A 22,245-nucleotide genomic window follows, 5' to 3' on the forward strand; every position below is an offset into this window, starting at 1 on the left:
CTATTAGCATCATTTTGATAATATAGGAGTCCTGGCAAAATTTCAGGCAATTCGGTGGCCATTTAGAGGTGGCGCGAAGTCAATTTATGTTTATATGGAAATTTGTATGGAAAAAACTTAAAATTTATTCAAATCCCCCTACAACTCTTAAATCGTGATGAATTCAAATAAACATCCCCAACCTCCATTTTTGGAGTCTATTTGAGCTCAACCAGTGGATAACTCATTAATTTTGATTTATATTTTCACTGCTACGTTGAGGCTAATTACACCATTTTAGCCATTTATCTCATATTCACACTGTTAATAGAACCGTTCAATCCACTCATAACTAATGTGTTATCCGGGGGTCGCTTTTATATAGATTCCAAAAAGGGAGGTTGGGGATGTTTCTTTGAATTCATCACAATTTGACAATTGTAGGGAGACTTGAATAAATTTTAAGTTTTTCCCATACAAATTTCCATATAAACATGAATTGACTTCGCGCCACCCCTAAATGGCCACCGAATTGCCTGAAATTTTGCCAGGACTCCTATATTATCAAAATGATGCTAATAGACATATGGGAGTTGGAATTTTCGAACATTTTTGAAATTTGAACTGCCCTAGTCGTACAATCACTTTGCACTGTTTGCTCGCTTAAACTTCAACATAGATACTAAAGATCACATGGAAGAAGAGAACGAGACAGCTGGTTGAGGTGTTTCCTCCATTGCAGCTGAAATTATGAAATCGATCCAAACGGCAGCCACAGAAGCAGCAGCAACAGCAGCAGATCGCTGCTGTCGTTGTTACTGTGCAACTACTGTTGGTTGATCTCCGACGGGTAGTGATTTCAAAGCGCCGCCCGCAGCCCGCGAGAGCACGCTTCGGTAGATCATGCCGCTCCTAGCCGTCTAGCAGTAGTAGTTGGGTAATCCTGGCCTAGCCGGGCGAGCGGCGGTTGGTTGTCTTTGTCATCGGCGGTATCGTGGTGAATATCGGACTTAACAAGCAGAAAATTTTCGACTATATCACAACGAGGCGACCTTGGAACGATTTGAGAAACCAACCACCACGACCACAATACGGTGGTGTGGTGCTTTGTGGATTAAGCAGATTGTGGTCTATGGGGAAATTTGAAGCATGGTTCGATTTCAGTAGAGATTTTTATCTGGAGAAAAAACGTGATTCGAAATTTGGTAGACATCTTAATCGAGCTAACAAGTATGTTGTTGAAATCATTCAAATTTGGAAAAAGTTCAGTGATCGAAGCGAAAGAGAGCGAATTTTATTTCACGCTTCTCATAAGAACTCCGATAATTATAAGGCAATAAGGCATATGATTGCAACGTTTAAAAACTGGTACTCACTTTACAGCAAATAAATAGCATGAGATGGCTTCTTTTATGTATGCTCTGCTCAACTGCCTGACCAAGCAACAAGTTCCATGAGAAAAAATAAGGACAACTGCCATATAATTTACAACCTGCGTCAGTGAAAGGACCAATGTCGGACGATCGGTTTTACGAGTGACGTTCGGCAATCGAATTATCAGAGATTCGTCACGCTTTCGGTTCCTTGACCATGAGCCATTTTACCGGTCCACGGTAACGAGACTCAGAACCCCACGTCAGAAATGCATTATTGCATTTTGTTGCATTATTGTTGTTCGCAGCTCGCATCTGAAGCTTTTTGGAGCAAAAGTTCTTCGACTTAAATTTGCATTGCAGACAGATAAAGGTAGTTGAATGTTTATTGCACAAAGAAATCTACAAAAATTGAAGGGAAGTCAGAAGTTATTTGAAAAGCAGTGGAAGTTAAGATAGACCTTGAAATTGATGAAATCTTCGACTTACTGTACGAATTTGGTCACATTGTTTGAGACTTGAACTGAACTCAGGAGCGTTTGTTGGTCAACCGATTTTATGGCAAATACTCAAAAACATACTCCCTGTCAAAATTTACCAAACGTGTAAACCAAGTCAAGTTAATCGATTACAAGTGTCAATGGCGTAAAATGAAAATCAATAATCAAAAACATGCACATTTATACAGCAACACATTTGATAGCTAGGAATGGGAAACCATCCTCCCTGTATTTTAGTCATCACAGTCGTCGATTTTCAAATCAAATCTGTAAGTTTTTTTTTTATCTAATTAGTGTATCCAAATTATAATCGAAACGTTCATTTCAAATTGTCGAACTAAAACGACAATTCTGTGTTTAACGGAAGAAAAAGAAACACACAAATTTGTTTTCGAGCATGTTCTAAGATGGTTCTAACTCTAATAGGCCATATTATGTTTTATCGCTCGTATAATAGTCAAATCCGAAAGCATATTTGAAATTTGGGTTTTCTTACCGCAAAATTTTATTAATTAATTTAAGGATAGAAAATGCCGGAGAGCTTCGTACAACGCTTCAAGTAGGATAAAATAAATATTTGTTAGAAGATTCAGAGCATCAGGCTGGCCACGGCACATATGAGAAGAGTATGGTATCTTCCTCTACCAAAAAAAACAAATAACTTCGTCTGGCTCAAAATTAATAAGTAAGCATAATTTTGTTCTGTGTTCACAATTTCAGCTTTGACGTTTGTTCTGCGATTTGATTTGATTTGACTTTTCAGAAAAAGAGATGATGAAGTATTCTGAGTTCTCGTGTTATGCCTTCTGCCTTCAGTTTCTGCCTTCAAAAACCTTCACATCTCAAATTTGGTTCCATTTGCATGATTGGAGAGGGGTCTTGAACCATTCGGCCCTAAAAACTTATGCATACAAATTGTGCACTCTGACTGGTTTAGCAATTTCCGAGGCCATAAGGGTCAAAAAAGAAAGAAAGGAATTCATTTTTATACTGTTTGTGTGACGACTGTTTCTTTTGTATTTTAGTAAAAACGGCTACTCAGTCTAAATTTAGTAAAACGAGTATGTTATTTACCCAACGTTTCGACACGGGGATTGTGTCTTCCTCAGGGGGAAAATATTGTCGTTTTTTGTCTATTGTTTGGTCGTGACAGTTAAAGTTAGACCAAACAATAGACAAAAAACGACAATATTTTCCCCCTGAGGAAGACACAATCCCCGTGTCGAAAAGTTGGGTAAATAACATACTCGTTTTACTAAATTTAAACTGAGTAGAAGTTTTTACTAAAATTCATTTTTATAAACGTTTTGAAAAGCTTTTGATTTTCTTTCAAATAAAAATAGAATTGATTAACGTTAAAGTTATGCATAAACATTGAAAGTGTTTACACTCTTAGTAATGTATGAGGGGCCCTCCTTAGCCGTGCGGTAAGATGCGCGGCTACAAAGCAAGACCATGCTAAGGGGGCTGGGTTCGATTCCCGGTGCCGGTCTAGACAATTTTCGGTTTGGAAGTTGTCTCGACTTCCCTGGGCATAAAAGTATCATCGTGTTAGCCTCATGATATACGAATGCAAAAATGGTAACTTGGCTTAGAAACCTCGCAGCAGGGCTGACAATCGTCATCGTCATAGCACGAAATGCCACAGTAGCGACGAGTTGCATTGTCTTCATTGCTACTCTACACATCGTCAATGACGCGCACGACGTTAGCTTTCGTCGTGTAACCAAATCTTCCTGACGACATCGAAGAACGAATACTTCATACAGTTATTCTTCAAACGGTAGCTGCCATGCGAAGATTTTTACTAATTCTTTGTAATAATAAATTTGAAGCAACGTATGAAAGCGTTATGAATGTTATCGATTCATGTATGTTACCAAATTTCCTACTATTTGTTTATTTGAGACGCTATTATGTTTTTAACCAGTCCGTCTATAATGACGTGCAATCAATTGTGTGAAGAAGTGACGACGAAAATCGTCATAACTTTTTACTGCGCGACTATTTTCGTGGTACGCATGCGGCGCGAAGAAAACTAATAGGTGTTGCGTCGTGCAAGGTTATGATGAAGACTAAATTTTTTTCGCTTTCTTCATACGACGAGAATGACTATTGCCAGCCCTGCCTCGCAGTTAATAACTGTGGAAGTGCTTAATGAACACTAAGCTGCGAGGCGGCTCTGTTCCAGTGTGGGGATGTAATGCCAAAAAGAGGAAGAAGAAGTGTATGTTGAAAACATTTCTTCTCAAGAAAGGAAGAAGATAGAAAACAGAAGAAAGAGAAAGGAGGAAAGAAAAAATAAGAGAAAAAAGTAAGAAAAGTTAAAGAAAAAAGACGAAGGAACAAAGAATTCTGCAGAAAGAGACAAAAGAAAGAGAAAATAAGAAAGCAGGAATTAGAAGTAGAATGTAAAGGCAACAAGATAAATAGAAAGACGAAGAAAGAAAAAAGAAAGAAAGAAAAAAGGAAGAAGAAAGAAGCAGAAAGATAAAATCAAAAAAAGTAAAGGAGAAAAAAATTAAAAAGTGAGAGAAGAAAGAAGAAGGAAAAAAGACGAAACAGAAAACAAAAACAGAGAAATGAAAGAATATAAAGTATTACATAAGAAGAATTAAAATAGAGAGCAAAAAAAGTATGTAGTAAGAGAAAAAAATATTTAAAAAGAAAGAAGAAAAAAGAAAACACGAAAAAGAAAAAAGAGAAAAGAAAAAAGAAGAAAGAAACAAGAAGAAAGGAAACAAAATCTAATTTACAGAGCAGGAAGAAAACAGTATGATGATCTATCAACAAAGAAAGAGGAATAAAGAAGTAACGAGAAAGAAGACAGAGGAAAGAAGAGATAGAAAAAATTAATTTGGAAAAATAACTGGATGACGATTTATTAACGAAGTATGACGAAGACAGAAAAAGAAGTTAAAACAAAGAAGAAACAAGAAAGAGGAAAGAACAGAGAAAAAAGCAGAAAGAATAAAGAAAAATAAAGAAGAAAGGAAACAGAAAGAGAAAAGAGAAGAAAGAAAAAAGAGGAGGGAAGAAAGAAAAAAAAGAGAAAAGAAGAAGGGAGAAAGAAAAAACAGGAAGCAGAAAGAAAAATAAAGAGGAAAGAAAACGAAAAGAGGTGAAAGAATAAAGCAGAAAGAAGGAAGAAGCATGCTGAAAGCAGAAAAAAAGAAATCATAAAAGAAGAAAAAAAATGAGAAAATAGAAGTAAGAAGAAAGAGGAAAGGTAAAAAATGAAAGAAGAAAAAAATAGAAAATAGAAAGCAAAAATTAGAAATAAGAAAGAAAAAGCAGAAAGCAGAAAAAAGAACGGAAAACGAAAAAAAATAAGGAAGAAGAAAGAGGAAAAAAGAAAGAAGCAAGGGGAAAGAAAAAAAAAGAAGCATTGAGAAATCACAAAAGAGAAAGAAAACAGAATGACGATCTATCAACACAGAAGGAAGAATAAAGCAGATGTAAGAATTGTGAGAACAGAAGAAAAAAGAAAGAGAAAAAAGGAGAAAGAAGAAGGAAGAGATAGGGAAAAAAATAATGAAGTTAGAAAAAATGATGACGATCTATTCCAAAGTATGTAGAAGAAAGGAAAAGAAGCCAGAAGAAGGAAGAAAACAGAAAAATAAGGAAAAAAAGTAATCATTAAAGAGAAAGTAGAAAGAAAAAAGGAAAAGAAAAGAAAAAAAAGAAGGAAGAAATAAAAAGGCAGAAATCAGAAAGAGGAATAGAAAAAAAGGAAAATAAAGAAGGTGAGAGAAGAGGAAAGAAGAAAGAAGGAAGAAGAGAGCACAAAAAAGAAAAGGGAAATAGAGAAAACAGTAATACAAAATAGGAAAGGGAATAGAAAAATACGTAAGATGAAAGAGGAAATATAAAAAAAGAAAGACGAAACAAAAATTGAAAATAGAAAGTAGAAAAAAAATCAGAAAGAATAAGAAAGAAATAAAAAAGCAGGAAGCATGAAGAAGGAAGAAGAAAGAGAAAGAAGAAGAAAGAGGAAAGAAGAAGGAAAAAAAGAGAAGAAAATAGCAAAAGGCAGAATAAAAAGGAAGAAGAATAAGAAAATTACAAAACAGAAAGAAAACAGAATGACGATCCATCGAGAAGGAAGAATAAAGAAAAAAATTTTAGAAGTACGAAGACAGAAGAAAGACGAAAACAGAAAAAAAAGAATAAAAAGAATAAATAAAGAAAGTGACAAAGAAAGAAGAGATTTGAAATCAGGATAATCGTAGAGGAATTGAGATAGAGCAAATCAGAAAAAAAGAATAAGAGAGATGACAAAAAACTACAAAATATATATAAGAAAGAAGGGGAAAATAAGGAAAGCAGAAACAAGACAGAAGAAAGGATAATACACAAAGAAGAAAGAAGGAAGATCATATCAGACAAAAAAAAAGCAAGAAAGAAAACCGAAAAAATAAGAAAGAGAAAAACGGAAAATGAAATGAAGTGGAAGAGAAAAATGGAAGAAGTAGAAATAAAAATAACAATGAAAAAAGTTAAAAAACCAAACAAAAAATTAAAAAAAAAAAACGTTGAGAAAGAAGAAAACAGAAGAAGAATCAAATTAGAAAGGAAAAAAAATGAGAAGAAGGAAGAAAAATATTGGAAACAGAAAAGGAGAAATGAGATGAAGGAAAAAAATCACCTGCCTAGCAGCAATAGTTCATTTTTCGTGCATTGTAAAAAGGAGAAAGAAGTAGAAAATTAAAGGAAACCGGAAAATGCTCAAAGAAGAAGAAAAAAGGAACATAAAAGACAGAAGAGAAAAAGAAAGTACGAATAAACAAGAGATAAACCGGAAGAAATAAGAAAGAATAGAGAGAAAAGAGAGGATAAAAGAAGAAATGACATAAAAAAATTGTGAAGGAAAAATAAAAATAAGCATGAAATAAAACGAAAATCCAAGGAAAAATAATAGAAAGAAGAAAGGGAGAAAGAAAAAAGGAAAAATGAAAGGAGAACAAGCAAAAACGCGAAGAGAGAAGGAAAAGGAAGAAAAAAGAAATAGAATAAGAAGGGAGAAAAGACGAAGGAACTAGCAAATTAGAAGAAGGCGGAAGGGAAAGACAAAAAATAGAAAACTGAAAAATAAAAATGAGGAGAATGAAAAAAGTAGAAAATTAAAGGAAAGAACAAAACAAGACAAAAGGACAGGAAAATGCTCAAAGAAGAAGAAAAAAGGAACATAAAAGACAGCAGAAAAAAAGAAAGTACAAATAAACAACACAGGATAAAACCGAATAAATAAGAAAGAATAGAGAGAAAAGAGAGGATAAAAGAAGAAATGAGATGAAAGAAAATAAAATTGTGGAAGAAGAAATAAAAATAAGAATGAAAAAAACTAAAATCAATGGATAAAATAATAGAAAGAAGAAAGGGAGAAAGAAAAACCCAGATCAATCCACCTAGCGGTGATGGAGCCTTTCTCGTGTGTTATAAAAATAGTTTTTTGATCATAACTTCAGAGCCCATGGTCCAATATTGCCAATTTTCAACAGAAAGGGACAGGATTCTGTGTCGAATGCAACTTGTTGCGAGGAAATCCGTTAAAGGTAAGTGCCCAAAAAATGAGTGACAAATTTTCTAATTAATTTTTTTTTGTAAAAACTTGTATTTTGGCCATAACTTCTGATACCAATTTTCAATAGGGAACAATAAAACAGGATTCTGCGTCGAATGCAATTTGTTGCAAGAAAAACGGTTAAGGATAAGTGCCTGAAAAATGAGTGACACTTTTGTCACATTTTTTAGGTTGGGTGCGAACAGACATACACACACATACACACAGACATCACCTCAATTCGTCGAACAGAGTCGAACAGTATATAATACAATGGGTCTCCAGGCCTTCTATAAAAAGTTTGTTTTTAGAGCGATTATATAGCCTTTACGTATACTTAGTATACGAGAAAGGCAAAAATGAAAAATGAAGGGAGAACAAGCAAGAAAGAAAGAAATAGAATAAGAAGGGAAAAAAGACGAAGGAACTAGGAAATTAGAATAAGGCGGAAGGGAAAGACAAAAAATAGATAACTGAAAAATAAAAATTAGGAGAATGATCTCTTATTTATCTACCTAGCGGTAGCCTTTCTCCTGCATTATAAAGAATAACTCAAACATTAAAAAAAAAAAATACTTTTTGGCCATATTATGTGAGTAATTTTTCGTTAGGAAACAATGAGAGAGGATTCCTCGTGTAATGCATTTTTTTGCGAGCAAATAAGTGAGTAAGTTAAGTTACTACAAAAGACGAGTTTTTGGGGTAAAATTTTTTTTTTTTGGTTTTAGCTTCTCAGCCCACAGTACGATCTGACTAACTTTAAATAGTAAACAATGGGACATGACGCACCGTCGAATTCAACTTGTTGCGAGCAAATCGGTTGAAGGTAGGTGCTTAAAAAACAGGCGAGACTGCGCACACACAGGTATCACGTCAATTCGTCAAATTGGGTCAATCTCAAGACCGTGCCGAAAGTGACTGGGTTCGATTCTCTTGACAATTTTCTTCAGTGCCCTGAGCATAAAATAATGGTCGTGTTAGCGTGACCTCAAGATATAAGAAAGCAAAAATGGTAACTTGGCTTAGAAAGCTCGCAGTTAATAACTGTGGAAGTGCTGAATGAACTTTAAGCAGCGAGGTGGAAATGTCCCAGCAGGAGATGTAATGCCAAAAAGAAGAAAAAGGATTAAGAAGAGAAGAAAGTAAGCATTACACGGCAAAAGAACAAGCAAGAGAGAACAAAAGGACAAACAAGAGAGAAGAAAGAAAAAACACAGACGAATATTATTTAAAAGCTATGTAAAAAAATTGGTAAGACGAAAGAAGACATGAAAATAGGAGAACATAAATGAAATTAGAAAAAAAAAATAATAAAGAAATATGTAAATATGGAAAAGAGGAATGGTCATAGGTGAAGAAGGTGCGAATGAAGAGTTTATGAATCATTCAGACAGAAATTTCTCTTAAATAATTATTTTTGTGGTATTCGGCCATACGTCCAAAAGGCATTAACCAAACGACATTCAGTCAAACGGCCTAATACCGTTCCAACCACGGAAAAGAGTGTTTTCACTCAGGGTGGATATAAGTCTCTGAGCTTTCTAGCAAAACTTTGCTAATGTAGTGACACAATGGTCTTTACGTACACCTACTGTACGAGATAGGCAAAAGAAATATGACAAATAAACTTCCGATTTAAAGAACGTCTAGGCAGTCTTGAAGGATTGAAACAAAAGGTATTCAACATTTCGACACGTTTGTTCGAAAAATCATCCGTCGTTCCGACACGTTTGTTCCTAGTCTATTGCTTAGTCAACCTTCTTTAGAGTTTTAGACTAAACTATAGACTAGGAACAAAGACAGTATTATTCCTCTGATGAAAACACCATCTAAGCCGTTCTTAAAATCGAAATAAAAATATGCAGTCGTTCTCTCAATAGTTAATTGCAAATGATAGAGTGCACGATAGATTTATACTGGCAGAAAAAAAAGTATCTGTAACTGGTAATAAACAGATAGAATGATAGAACGAAGGATGAAAAACTTATTTTTTGATAAATTCATAGGACTGGGTCACTTGTATTTACAAAGGAAAATATTTCTAATCCAAAGACATTACCGATATTGCTTCCCGGCACTTTAATGAAATACACTTTCCAACAAAAAGTGACATTCTTCGGTTGAATTTCAAAAATCGAATCAACAGTCTGTATCTGAACACTCATGCATTAATTGAAATATTTTCCATCTGCTCTCAAACGGTGCACCAAACAGAAAAAAATGCGGCTCGTGGACTCCACAAAACAACTTGCTGCCACACATTCAAGGAGAATCGGTTTTTTTTGCACATTCACATTTAATAACCGACCGTCTGTCTGTCTGCTGGTGGCATGCGCCACATTCAACACTGACTGCTCCGGCAACCAACAATCAGCGCTGCCTTGTTGCGGTGTGATTTTCGATCTAGTCTTTCCGACTATAAATAAAGGTTGGCCTATTGGTTTTTTTTTCTGCTCCAAATGATTTAATGTCGCTCATTTTTTCTTATGAACCAAGCTAACGTGTGAGAGGATATCGTTGAGGTCTATCCCTGGTTGGCTAGTAAGGGGATTTCCAATACAAATTTGCAAACATTTTTAAACGAAGTGTATAATATTTGTTTTTTTTTAATATCATAGGATGTCTTCATTAGTCTAATGTCTTCTGTCGAGTGTGAAACAAATGGAAAACCGCTTTACAGTTGACGATAAAATACGCATAACTCGAAGTATAGCCCCATCTCCTAGACTTTCGGGGCCCTTTTGTGAAATCAAGAAGGAAAACACTGCACTGTATGGGAAGTGATGGCATAGTTCTTCCCAATTCGGAAAAATCATCTTTGATAAAAAAAAAGTGAATTCCGACAATGCCAAAAAAGACCACTCGATCGCACGATATTTTCACGGCAGTAAGGTTCGGGTTGTTTTAGTGGCCATAAACACCAATCGTTAAATAATATGATCTGAAGGCAAAAGTGGCAATCATGTTTTTGCTGGTGTTGATGATGCTGAATTCGAGGCTAGTGAGGTTTGCGTGGTGGCATGTGTTGCATGTTGCTTGGAAATAGGAAAGTGTGCGAGGTGCGGTGCGAGTGAGGTGAGACGATTTTTCCGCTTTTTTAGATGTTAGGAGAGTTACTTGCCAGGCAGGCAACTGGTTTTTCTAAGCTTAGTAACTGAAGCACATATACTGGAAAGGTGACTGGCGGTTGCGGTGGCAATATCTGCCCCGTACATGTGTATGTGTGTTCTTAATAGCGAAAACGATAAAGGTCTTGAGAGGTTGTCCTCCTCTAGATCAAACAAGCCACTGCAGTTCTGGTGGACCTACTAGAAAGGCTCGAATAAAACATTATTTTTCCTACAACGATTAGATCGTAGTTAGTCATATGTTTCGTATGAGTTATTAAAATCAAATTCATTATACATACTGATTATAGGAAAATTTTCGTAGAATGTGTGAGCATTGCTTTTATATCGATCGAAATGCGCCAAGTTTTAGTCGAAAAAGGAGTTTTATTAAAATTGATGATTGAATTTCAATGGTATTGAGCATAAATGTGTTTTTCTTATAGTCCTTCAATATTGAGATCGATATTAAATCTCGATTATTTGATCATATGAGATAATAATTTAGAATATCATAAAATTTGTATGGTCGTGGCCCTCACAATTAACGACTCAAATTTTTTTCTTCTGATAGCTAATTCCTTATATGCTTGGCATCGATGTGTCCAGAGTATACGAAAATCTAATCCAAACGATTCATCCCTCATTGATGGCTAGAGTGTGAATTGAGTGACAAACCTGCGCGAGACTGCTCACACGCACTGCTTCGTAGATTGCAGTCAAGGTTGCGCGCCGCATTTATTTGGGTTATATCATTCGCACCACACCGCCGCGCCGACCGACCGGTAGCGAGCCAGCGCTGATGCTTGTTAGCATCCTCCGGGTGGCACGTTGACGCACCGAACACAGATAGAGACAGAGAGAGAGGGTCGTTGACATTTGATTTAGAGGTCGCTGCACTTATGAAAGATTCTCTATGGTAATGCGGCGGTAGGGCTCGACGCGACGCGTTGTTGTCGAAATTGAAATGATAAACGATGACGAGCGCCATCAAAGGCGAGGATGCGTAATCTTTATTGTTCGAGATTTGGCCCCGGCACTTTATTTGCGTTGTAATGACAACTCCGGGAGAGTGGATTGGTGGTGGACTTGACATAGGAATATGAATTGAAATATGACCTTATTAAGTGAGAAAGGTTTTTATTGTGACTTAAGTATTTGGCCTGCCTAGAATATGGACATGGGCATGATGTCTGACAGTGGGATCTATTAAACTTCTATAAAAAGCTGTATGAGTTCGCAAGCAAGCCCAACTAAAGCGACCTTGTGCTGCTTTAAGCTTAGTGTGGGATGGGAATCTAGCAGACCTGACAGGACGGACTTCGCCGGCGAGGCAAGAGATTTGCGACCATCTGTTCATCAAGGAGGTGCGACTCAAACAGCGATTGAATATGAAATGCTTTTCCTCGGGAGCTACAAATAAGATGGCAGCCCCATCACGGCAGATAGCGATCTTAGGCCAACATGCACGAAACAGAGAAAGATCGTGAACAGATTCAACTGCAACGACTTTTAACATGACACAAAAGAAACGGATCGGAACATGGAAGCTCATCAAGGTAAGCTGGCACAACTAGTCAGCAAAGTGCGGCTCAGGGACTATCCACAAACCACGTAGACCGAAATTTCACATTTTCAAACCCCCTCCCCCCTAGTAGACTTTCGTAGACTTTTCCGACCCCCCCCCCCCTTGAAGTCTACGTAGATTTTCCAAATTTTACAAAATATCATATGTGACTGGCAAAATATGGAAACCAACCACCTTTTAAGCAATTACGCTAGGTATTCAAATTCATTTCAGTATGTAAACATTTGAATAAAATTCAAATTTCAATCATAACAAAATCAAACAAAACAAAAATCAATTTAAAACTAAATCAAATTTAATCCTCTGTCCACAGCTCCTGAAACCAAATCTCAAAGTCAATTTATTTAAGTTCTATTGAACTCGATTCCTCCTAGAGGTGTGTGCCACCGCTGACACTTTTGCATCGGCGCGCCACTGCTTAAAATTTGTCACGCATCTGACCTTCACGCTGGTTCAAATTTGCAGAAAACCGAAGAATTTTCAGAATCTCGGAAAATTTCGTCTACATTCCAATACGTTTTTTCGTGGAAATTGCTTTTCTTGAAAATTCTATGCAATATTCCGTTGAATAATCATCCGTTGAAATATCAAGAATTTCCTTCTACACTCAAAAAATGTCCCCGGTCAAATTTCGAGTTTCCGAGAAAATTTAGAATTATTTCCCGAGGTATGGAATTTTCGAATGGTCTCCAACGATATTTTTAAATTTCTCCTTCAAATTCGGAGAAATTTACTGAGGAAATTTTAAAAAAATCCTATGGACATTCTAAAGAATTTTTCAAATAATTATCGGGGGAAATTGTGAATAATTTTCAGTTGAAATTTTGGTGAATTTCTAGTAAAAAATTCGAATAAATTTTCGTAAAAATTACAAAGGCTTTCTTACAAAATTGCAATTATTTTTTTGTGAAAGCTCAAAAAGTTTTTGGTGGGAAACTCAAATGATTTCTCGTTCAAATTTTCAACAATTTCTTTTAAAAAAAATAAGTTTTTTCATTGATAATTCCAAAGAATTTACTCAAAGTGATTTGCATAGTCCAGAGTCGGTGTCGACATACCGCCACAACGCGGTCAATGCGTTTGCCTTCGCTTTCCCGCTTGATATTGGCCTTATCCGAACGGAATTCCAAACCGCATGCAGCCAGCGCTCGCTCGAACTGGGACCGAATCAACGTTTCGTCGTCCGTATTGTTGGCCCGTACGTGCGCCAGATAGTGGATCCACAGATCCACCGACAGAGGGATCGCCTTCAGTCCTCGTTCGAAGACCTCCTCGCATTTGCGCTTCTCGTAGTCGGCGTACTTGCGCCACTAGCCATAGCAGTACGGATAGTGGGGGAAGGGTCATTTGGCCGAAACCCATTCGACCAAAAGCCATTTGGCCGAATGCCACTAGACCGAAAGTTGTTTGGCCGAATATACCATTTGACCGAACAGACCATTAGGCCGAAAGGGTCATTTGGCCGAATGGGTCATTTGGCCGAAAGGGTCATTTGACCGAAAGGGTCGTTTGGCCGAAAGGGTCATTTGGCCGAAAGGGTCGTTTGGCCGAAAGGGTCGTTTGGCCGAAAGGGTCGTTTGGCCGAAAGGGTCATTTGGCCGAATGGGTCATTTGGCCGAAAGGGTCATTTGACCGAAAGGGTCGTTTGGCCGAAAGGGTCATTTGGCCGAAAGGGTCATTTGGCCAAAAGGGTCGTTTGGCCGAAAGGGTCGTTTGGCCGAAAGGGTCATTAGACCGAAAGGGTCATTTGTCCGAAAAGGACATTTGGCCGAATAGGCCATTTTCCCGAATAAATGACTTGAAAAGTGAGAAATTAGTAATGAGAAGAGAGATCTCTCACCTATCATTCTTCATTTTTCTCTTCTAACTGTAAAAAGTGAGAAGTGCGAAATGAGTAGTGAGACGTCTCACTACCCACTTCGCACTACTCACTTTTCACAGTGAGAAGTGAGAAATGAAAAGTGAGAAGTGAGACGTCTCACTTCTCACTCCTCATTTTTCTCTTCTGCCTGTAAAAAGTGAGCAGTGACTCCAACTCCTCGTCCGAAACGTTATCCGTTCCAGTCGGCAGCTCCAGAACGGGCTTGGGCAACTCGTCTTCTGGTCTGGCCCCAGCAATTCATCATCGGAAACTTCTTCTGCATCGTGAACCTGATCTTTAACCGGTTGCGGCAGTTCATCTTCCGAGATAACTTCAGCGTCCAAGTCGGTGTTCTTGGAGTCGTCTTCGTTGATTCCATTGGCGACGTTCCCGGCCAGTGCGTTATCGCTACTACCGGTCACTTCGTCTGTGTTGTCACCGTTTGAATCTACCAAAGCAGATTCAGGTTCCGCATGAACAACTTCCGGCCCAATCAGTACAGCATTATCTTCCTCGGGCGAAGTGACAGCGAGCCGGGAGGCGGAAATTTCATCCACTACCGAGGGTAGACTGTTGGCATTTTCCTCGGCTGCCAAATTGGCAATGAAGACACTTTCTCCTGGCGGAACAGCGGGGTCATTTTTAACGGATGATAATTTCGTGTCCACTTGGAACTTCTCAAACAGATTGGTCGAACTATTTTCGTCGGATGTCTTGTCCTGACCGTCTAGTACCGGGACGATCAAATCTTGCAACTGTTCCATGACTTGTTTGGTGTCCGGTTCATCGGAATCAGCTGCAACCTCTTCAACAACAGACTTTTCCACGGCTTCTTCCGGTTCCACTTGTTTCTTGTTTCGCCGAGATGATTGCGTCGGCGTCGGCGCGACCGGTTGAGGGGTCTTTCCCCTCTTAGAATGGGTACTTCTACGGCCTGTTTCCTCGGAGACGGCAAATTCTTCGTCACTCGAACAGGTCCTTTCGCCGAATAGGTCATTTGGCCGAACAATAGACTTTTCACTTCTCAATCATTATTTCTCACATCTTGCTGCGAAAAGTGAGAGATGAGAAGTTAGAAGTCATGAATGAGAAGCGAGGCGTCTCTCTTACGTCGCTCTTTCCACTTTTCACAGTGAGAAGCAAGAAGGGTGAAATTAGTGGTGAGAAGTGAAACGTCTCACTACTCACTGTTAAAAGTAAGTGAAGAGAACTTAAAAGTGAGACGTCGTACTACTCACTTTTCACAGTGAGAAGCAAAAAATGAGGAGTAAAAAAGGGACGTCTTTTTTATCACGTTACAATACTAATTTTGAATTTCTCACTGTGAAAAGTGAGCAATGCGAAGTGAGTATTGAGATGTCTCACTTCTCGCTTCTCACTAATCATTTCTAACTTCTCACTTCTCACTTTGAAAAGTGAGTAGTGAGACATCTCACTTCAAACTAAGAAGTGAGAAACGGAGAGAGGAATTAGAAGTAGGACGTCTCACTTCAAACTACTCACTTTTCATAGTAAAAAGTGAGAAATGAGAAATGAGACGTCTCACTTCTCACACGTCATTTCTCACTTATAACTTTTCACTGTGAAACGTTGGAAGAGCGAAGTAAGAAGGGAGACGCATCTCTTCTCACTCATCATTATATCTTCTCATTAATCACTTTTAGCAGTGAGAAGTGAGAAATGAGGAGTGGGAAATGAGAAGTGAGACGTCTCACTTGTAACTCCTGCAAAGTGCAAAGTAAGAAGGGAGACGCTTCTCTTCTCAATCATCATAACTAACTTCTCATTACTGACTTTTTGCAGTGAGAAGTAAGAAATGATTATTGAGAAGTGAGAAGTGAGACGTCAAATGACCTACTGATCCATTCGGCCAAATGACTTGTTGAGCCAAATAACTTGTTCGGTGAAATGACTTGTTGAGCCTAGTGACTTGTTCGGCGAAATGACCTATTCGGCCAAATGACCTATTCGACCAAATGACTTGCTGAGTCAAATGACTTGTTGAGCCAAATAACTTGTTCGGTGAAATGACTTGTTGAGCCAAATTATCTGTTCTGAAATTTTGTCTTACGTTGAAATTGGTAGAACAAAATTTTCTACAATATTGATGACAATATCCGTACTCCACCCGATCTTGCAAAGAAAAATTAACATCCCTGGAAACATAAGAAAACTCAAACTGCAGGAAATAGATAAAACAACCATGTAAAGATTCTGAGGATCTCTTAGTACAGCGGTTCTCAACCTGGGGTACATGTACCCCAGGGGGGTACCTTCGCTGGTCCCAGGGGTACCTCGAACAAAAATGCGTAGTGGCGGATGTATTACAATTTCAATAAAAACTTATTGATAAAGTTTGAATATTTTTTTATTCTAAAATATTGTTTTGTTTTGTTGCATGGCAATCAGTAAATAAAAAAAAATCCTGTCTACCCCAAGCAGTACAGTGTATGAAGGGCTGTGGGACAAAAGATCAAAACGTCGACTGAACACATTTTAAAAATCTTTAATGTAATCTATCGGATCTTGGCAAAATATTGAATAATATGCTTCCGAACTAAAATCTAGAATCTGAAGGTTCGGAATCCTCCAGTTGAGGCAACATGATGGGATTTGAGCTTTGTTGCAAGAAGCTTGTAAGCCTGCTTTCAAGAGGCTCGGAAGCCTCCTTTCAAGAGGCTCGGAAGCCTCCTTTCAAGAGGCTCGGAAGCCTCCTTTCAAGAGGCTCGGAAGCCTCCTTTCAAGAGGCATGGAAGCCTCCTTTCAAGAGGCCTGGAAGCCTCCTTTCAAGAGGCTCGGAAGCCTCCTTGCGAGAGGCTCGGAAGCCTCCTTTCAAGAGGCCTGGAAGCCTCCTTTCAAGAGGCTCAGGAAGCCTCCTTTCAAGAGGCCTGGAAGCCTCCTTTCAAGAGGCTCGGAAGCCTCCTTTCAAGAGGCTCAGAAGCCTCCTTTCAAGAGGCTCGAAGCCTCCTTTCAAGAGGCTCGGAAGCCTCCTTTCAAGAGGCTCAAGCCTCCTTTCAAGAGGCCTGGAAGCCTCCTTTCAAGAGGCTCAGAAGCCTCCTTTCAAGAGGCTCAAGCCTCCTTTCAAGAGGCCTGGAAGCCTCCTTTCAAGAGGCTCAGAAGCCTCCTTTCAAGAGGCTCAGAAGCCTCCTTTCAAGAGGCTCGGAAGCCTCCTTTCAAGAGGCTCAGAAGCCTCCTTTCAAGAGGCCTGGAAGCCCTTTCAAGAGAGCTCAGAAGCCTCCTTTCAAGAGAGATCGGAAGCCTCCTTTCAAGCGAGATCGGAAGCCTCCTTTCAAGGAAGATCGGAAGCCTCCTTTCAAGGGAGATCAGAAGCCTCCTTTCAAGGGAGATCGGAAGCCTCCTTTCAAGAGAGATCGGAAGCCTCCTTTCAAGAGAGATCGGAAGCCTCCTTTCAAGAGAGATCGGAAGCCTCCTTTCAAGAGAGATCGGAAGCCTCCTTTCAAGAGAGATCGGAAGCCTCCTTTCAAGAGAGATCGGAAGCCTCCTTTCAAGAGAGATCAGGAAGCCTCCTTTCAAGAGGCTCGGAAGCCTCCTTTCAAGAGGCTCAGAAGCCTCCTTTCAAGAGATATCGGAAGCCTCCTTTCAAGAGAGATCGGAAGCCTCCTTTCAAGAGAGATCGGAAGCCTCCTTTCAAGAGAGATCAGAAGCCTCCTTTCAAGAGAGATCGGAAGCCTTCTTTCAAGAGGCTTGGTAGCCCCCTTTGAAGGAGATCGGAAGCCTCCTTCCAAGAGGCTCGGAAGCCTCCTTCCAAGAGGCACGGAAGCCTCCTTTCAAGAGAGATCAGAAGCCTCCTTTCAAGAGAGATCGGAAGCCTCCTTTCAAGAGAGATCGGAAGCCTCCTTTCAAGAGAGATCAGAAGCCTCCTTTCAAGAGAGATCGGAAGCCTCCTTTCAAGAGGCTCTGGAAGCCTCCTTTCAAGAGAGATCGGAAGCCTCCTTTCAAGAGAGATCGGAAGCCTCCTTTCAAGAGAGATCGGAAGCCTCCTTTCAAGAGAGATCGGAAGCCTCCTTTCAAGAGAGATCAGAAGCCTCCTTTCAAGAGAGATCGGAAGCCTCCTTTCAAGAGGCTCAGGAAGCCTCCTTTCAAGAGAGATCGGAAGCCTCCTTCCAAGAGGCTCAGAAGCCTCCTTCCAAGAGGCTCTGGAAGCCTCCTTTCAAGAGAGATCGGAAGCCTCCTTTCAAGAGAGATCGAAGCCTCCTTTCAAGAGAGATCGGAAGCCTCCTTTCAAGAGAGATCGAAGCCTCCTTTCAAGAGAGATCGGAAGCCTCCTTTCAAGAGAGATCGGAAGCCTCCTTTCAAGAGGCCTGGAAGCCTCCTTTCAAGAGAGATCGGAAGCCTCCTTTCAAGAGAGATCGGAAGCCTCCTTTCAAGAGAGATCGGAAGCCTCCTTTCAAGAGAGATCAGAAGCCTCCTTTCAAGAGAGATCGGAAGCCTCCTTTCAAGAGGCTCGGAAGCCTCCTTTCAAGAGAGATCGGAACCCTCCTTGCAAGAGAGATCGGAAGCCTCCTTTCAAGAGAGATCGGAAGCCTCCTTTCAAGAGAGATCAGAAGCCTCCTTTCAAGAGAGATCAGGAAGCCTCCTTTCAAGAGGCTCAGGAAGCCTCCTTTCAAGAGGCTCAAGCCTCCTTTCAAGAGAGATCGGAAGCCTCCTTCCAAAAGGCTCGGAAGCCTCCTTCAAGAGGCTCGGAAGCCTCCTTCCAAGAGGCCTGGAAGCCTCCTCCAAGAGGCTCAGAAGCCTCCTTCCAAGAGGCTCGGAAGCCCCCCTCCACGCGGCTCGGAAGCTTCCTTCCAAGAGGCTCGGAAGCTTCCTTCCAAGAGGCTCGGAAGCCTCCTTCCAAGAGGCTCGGAAGCTTCCTTTCAAGAGGCTCAGGAGCCTCCTTCCAAGAGGCCTCGGAAGCCTCCTTCCAAGAGGCCTGGAAGCCTCCTTCCAAGAGGCCTGGAAGCCTCCTTTCCAAGAGGCTCAGGAAGCCTCCTTCAAGAGGCTCAGAAGCCTCCTTCAAGAGGCCTGGAAGCCTCCTCCAAGAGGCTCAGAAGCCTCCTTCCAAGAGGCTCGGAAGCCTCCTTCCAAGAGGCCTGGAAGCCTCCTCCAAGAGGCTCAAGCCTCCTTCCAAGAGGCCTGGAAGCCTCCTTCCAAGAGGCCTGGAAGCCTCCTCCAAGAGGCTGGAAGCCTCCTTCCAAGAGGCTCGGAAGCCTCCTTCCAAGAGGCTCAGAAGCCTCCTTCCAAGAGGCTCGGAAGCCTCCTTCAAGAGGCCTGGAAGCCTCCTTTCAAGAGGCTCAGAAGCCTCCTTCCAAGAGGCTCAGGAAGCCTCCTCCAAGAGGCTCGGAAGCCTCCTTCCAAGAGGCCTGGAAGCCTCCTTCCAAGAGGCCTGGAAGCCTCCTTCAAGAGGCTCAGAAGCCTCCTTTCAAGAGGCTCAGAAGCCTCCTTTCAAGAGGCTCAGGAAGCCTCCTTTCAAGAGGCCTCAAGCCTCCTTTCAAGAGGCTCAGGAAGCCTCCTTTCAAGAGGCTCAAGCCTCCTTTCAAGAGGCTCAGGAAGCCTCCTTTCAAGAGGCTCAGAAGCCTCCTTTCAAGAGGCTCAGAAGCCTCCTTTCAAGAGGCTCAGAAGCCTCCTTTCAAGAGGCCTGGAAGCCTCCTTTCAAGAGGCCTGGAAGCCTCCTTCAAGAGGCTCGGAAGCCTCCTTTCAAGAGGCTCAGGAAGCCTCCTTTCAAGAGGCTCAGAAGCCTCCTTTCAAGAGGCTCGGAAGCCTCCTTTCAAGAGGCCTGGAAGCCTCCTTTCAAGAGGCCTCGGAAGCCTCCTTTCAAGAGGCTCAGAAGCCTCCTTTCAAGAGGCCTCAGAAGCCTCCTTTCAAGAGGCTGGAAGCCTCCTTTCAAGAGGCCTGGAAGCCTCCTTCCAAGAGAGATCGGAAGCCTCCTTTCAAGAGAGATCAGAAGCCTCCTTTCAAGAGGCTGGAAGCCTCCTTTCAAGAGGCCTGGAAGCCTCCTTTCAAGAGGCTCAGAAGCCTCCTTCCAAGAGGCCTGGAAGCCTCCTTCCAAGAGAGATCGGAAGCCTCCTTTCAAGAGAGATCGGAAGCCTCCTTTCAAGGGAGATCAGAAGCCTCCTTTCAAGGGAGATCGGAAGCCTCCTTTCAAGGGAGATCAGGAAGCCTCCTTTCAAGAGAGATCGGAAGCCTACTTTCAAGAGAGATCGGAAGCCTCCTTTCAAGAGAGATCAGAAGCCTCCTTTCAAGAGAGATCGGAAGCCTCCTTTCAAGAGAGATCGGAAGCCTCCTTTCAAGAGAGATCGGAAGCCTCCTTTCAAGAGAGATCGGAAGCCTCCTTTCAACAGAGATCGAAGCCTCCTTTCAAGAGGCTTGGAAGCCTCCTTTCAAGAGGCTCGGAAGCCTCCCTACAAGAGGCTTGGAAGCCTCCCTACAAGAGGCTCGGAAGCCTCCCTACAAGAGGCTCGCAAGCCTCTTTTCAAGATACTCAAAAGCCTTCTCTAAAGATGCTCGAATTTTTTGTTCAAGAGGCGTTGAAACTTCCTTTCAAGAGGATCGGAAGCCTTCAAAAGTCTTCAAAGAAAAATAAATAGGGGGCACCCCAATGAAAGCACAAGTTCGAAGAGGTACCTCTCAAGAAAAAGGTTGAGAACCGCTGTCTTAGTAGACGCTCGGGTACCAGTTGTTTGAAATCATGATTCCCATGTTTTCTTAATTGTAGTATTCAACAAGTTAACCAAAAACACGTGCTTCCCAACATGCACTTAGGTTCAGGTTTCCCTTACTACAAGTTGGCACACAAATTCTTGCACACTTGAACGTTTATTTAACCAAACGGATGTGATGACATTTGGCTAAAAAGTTTAGTCACCAGATGAATCATTGCACAAATGTACCATGCGTCTCCATATGCTATTATGCTTATATGCATGCTGCTGAACATTTTCATACCGTGCATACCGTTCCCCCTGGGAGACCCTTTTTTGCCTGAAAAACACTCGTGGAGACTCGTGGATGAATGCTCATTGAATATGAATATCTATTCTATGATTGAATGCATGCAAACATGAACATGACTTCAATGCCGTTGAAGCGACGAAGGAGGTCCAATTTTGTGACCAATAGATCTCGGAATTTTCCCAATCAATCACCTAACGCCAGTCACCAGTCGATTTTAGAGGTCGAAAACTGCAATAGCAACATATAAGAATCGTGAATTCAAGAATTGTTTCTGATTTTGTCGTTCAGTGTAATTATTTGCATAAATATGAATTATATCACTTGTAAGTTGCCACCCAGTAATACCGGATCCAGATTGGCAATCTCATGTCTTTGCTCGCAAGGCCAACTTGAGACTCATGTGTGGAAGTGCATTTTTTGTTGTTTGGTAAAATATTGTACTGTTCCAGTTTTTTTCTGTCGCCAAATTGAATAAAATTCAGTTTTGTGCAAAGCGAATAGTTTTTTGTGCCAAATGCCCGATCGCGATGCTTCGTCCTGTATATATGGCCTTTTTCAATGGATACAAACAGTTTCACCCTTGAAAAAGGCCAAATATACAGTCCGAAACGTCGGACAGAACAACATTAATCATTGACATTGTTAGACTGATATAGTCGCAAAATCTCACGGTGGAATATTAATTTTGTAATGCTCGGGTCCATTGAATAATCATTATTTCAGGAAGAGGAACTACCTAATTCAATTTATCAAATTAGTTAGACGGAACTTTCAATTTGAATATTCAAATATTGTACAAGGCGCAAATCGATCGATGTTGGGCAAGCATATCACATTATCATACACCACAAAAAAACACAAGCATTTGCAAAGGAAATCAACACACATTTCTCCGAATTACACAAAAAACAACAACTCGTTATCTACCCGTTTAACTACTTCCTACCGATTATCGGCGCGATCGTCATTCCCCTGCTGCAATTACGCATTACGCTACACTGGGCTATTCACGTGTGCTCCACGCCGTCGTCGTTGCCGTCTTTCGGTATGCGGTGGCGGTGCCGCATAATTCGCAAACGCGATAATTCACAATCAAACCCATCAGCTCGCTCCGGTCGGTCGGCAAGCTGATCTTGATCTCCCGCACTCACATGCTTATCAACTGTGCACAGTTTGGGGGAGCGAACTTGAGATGCTTATCCACGGGCGCGAGCTAATTATGATTGAACTTGAAATCTGGCGCCTCGAAACGGATCGACCGACACGCGGTTTCTCACACAATTGATTCAATTGTAAACAAATTGTTCTGTTGCAATCACAACA

At 40.7% G+C, this 22,245-nt stretch overlaps 2 protein-coding genes across 5 annotated transcripts in view; both read right to left on the reverse strand.

The window, feature by feature from the left end:
- The window catches only part of LOC134205851 (uncharacterized), a 114,483-nt gene that overhangs the window by 54,358 nt on the left and 37,880 nt on the right, over positions 1-22,245 (reverse strand). The gene's annotated exons all lie outside the window — the stretch shown is intronic.
- LOC134218746 (pre-mRNA-processing factor 39-like) lies at positions 881-21,989 on the reverse strand. The gene is given in 5 exon segments (XM_062697730.1): positions 881-988; positions 13,169-13,365; positions 14,100-14,213; positions 14,216-14,949; positions 21,934-21,989. Coding segments are annotated over 5 exon segments (1,209 nt in total).

Source organism: Armigeres subalbatus, chromosome 1 (assembly GCF_024139115.2).
Source record: "Armigeres subalbatus isolate Guangzhou_Male chromosome 1, GZ_Asu_2, whole genome shotgun sequence".
Taxonomy (NCBI): domain Eukaryota; kingdom Metazoa; phylum Arthropoda; class Insecta; order Diptera; family Culicidae; genus Armigeres; species Armigeres subalbatus.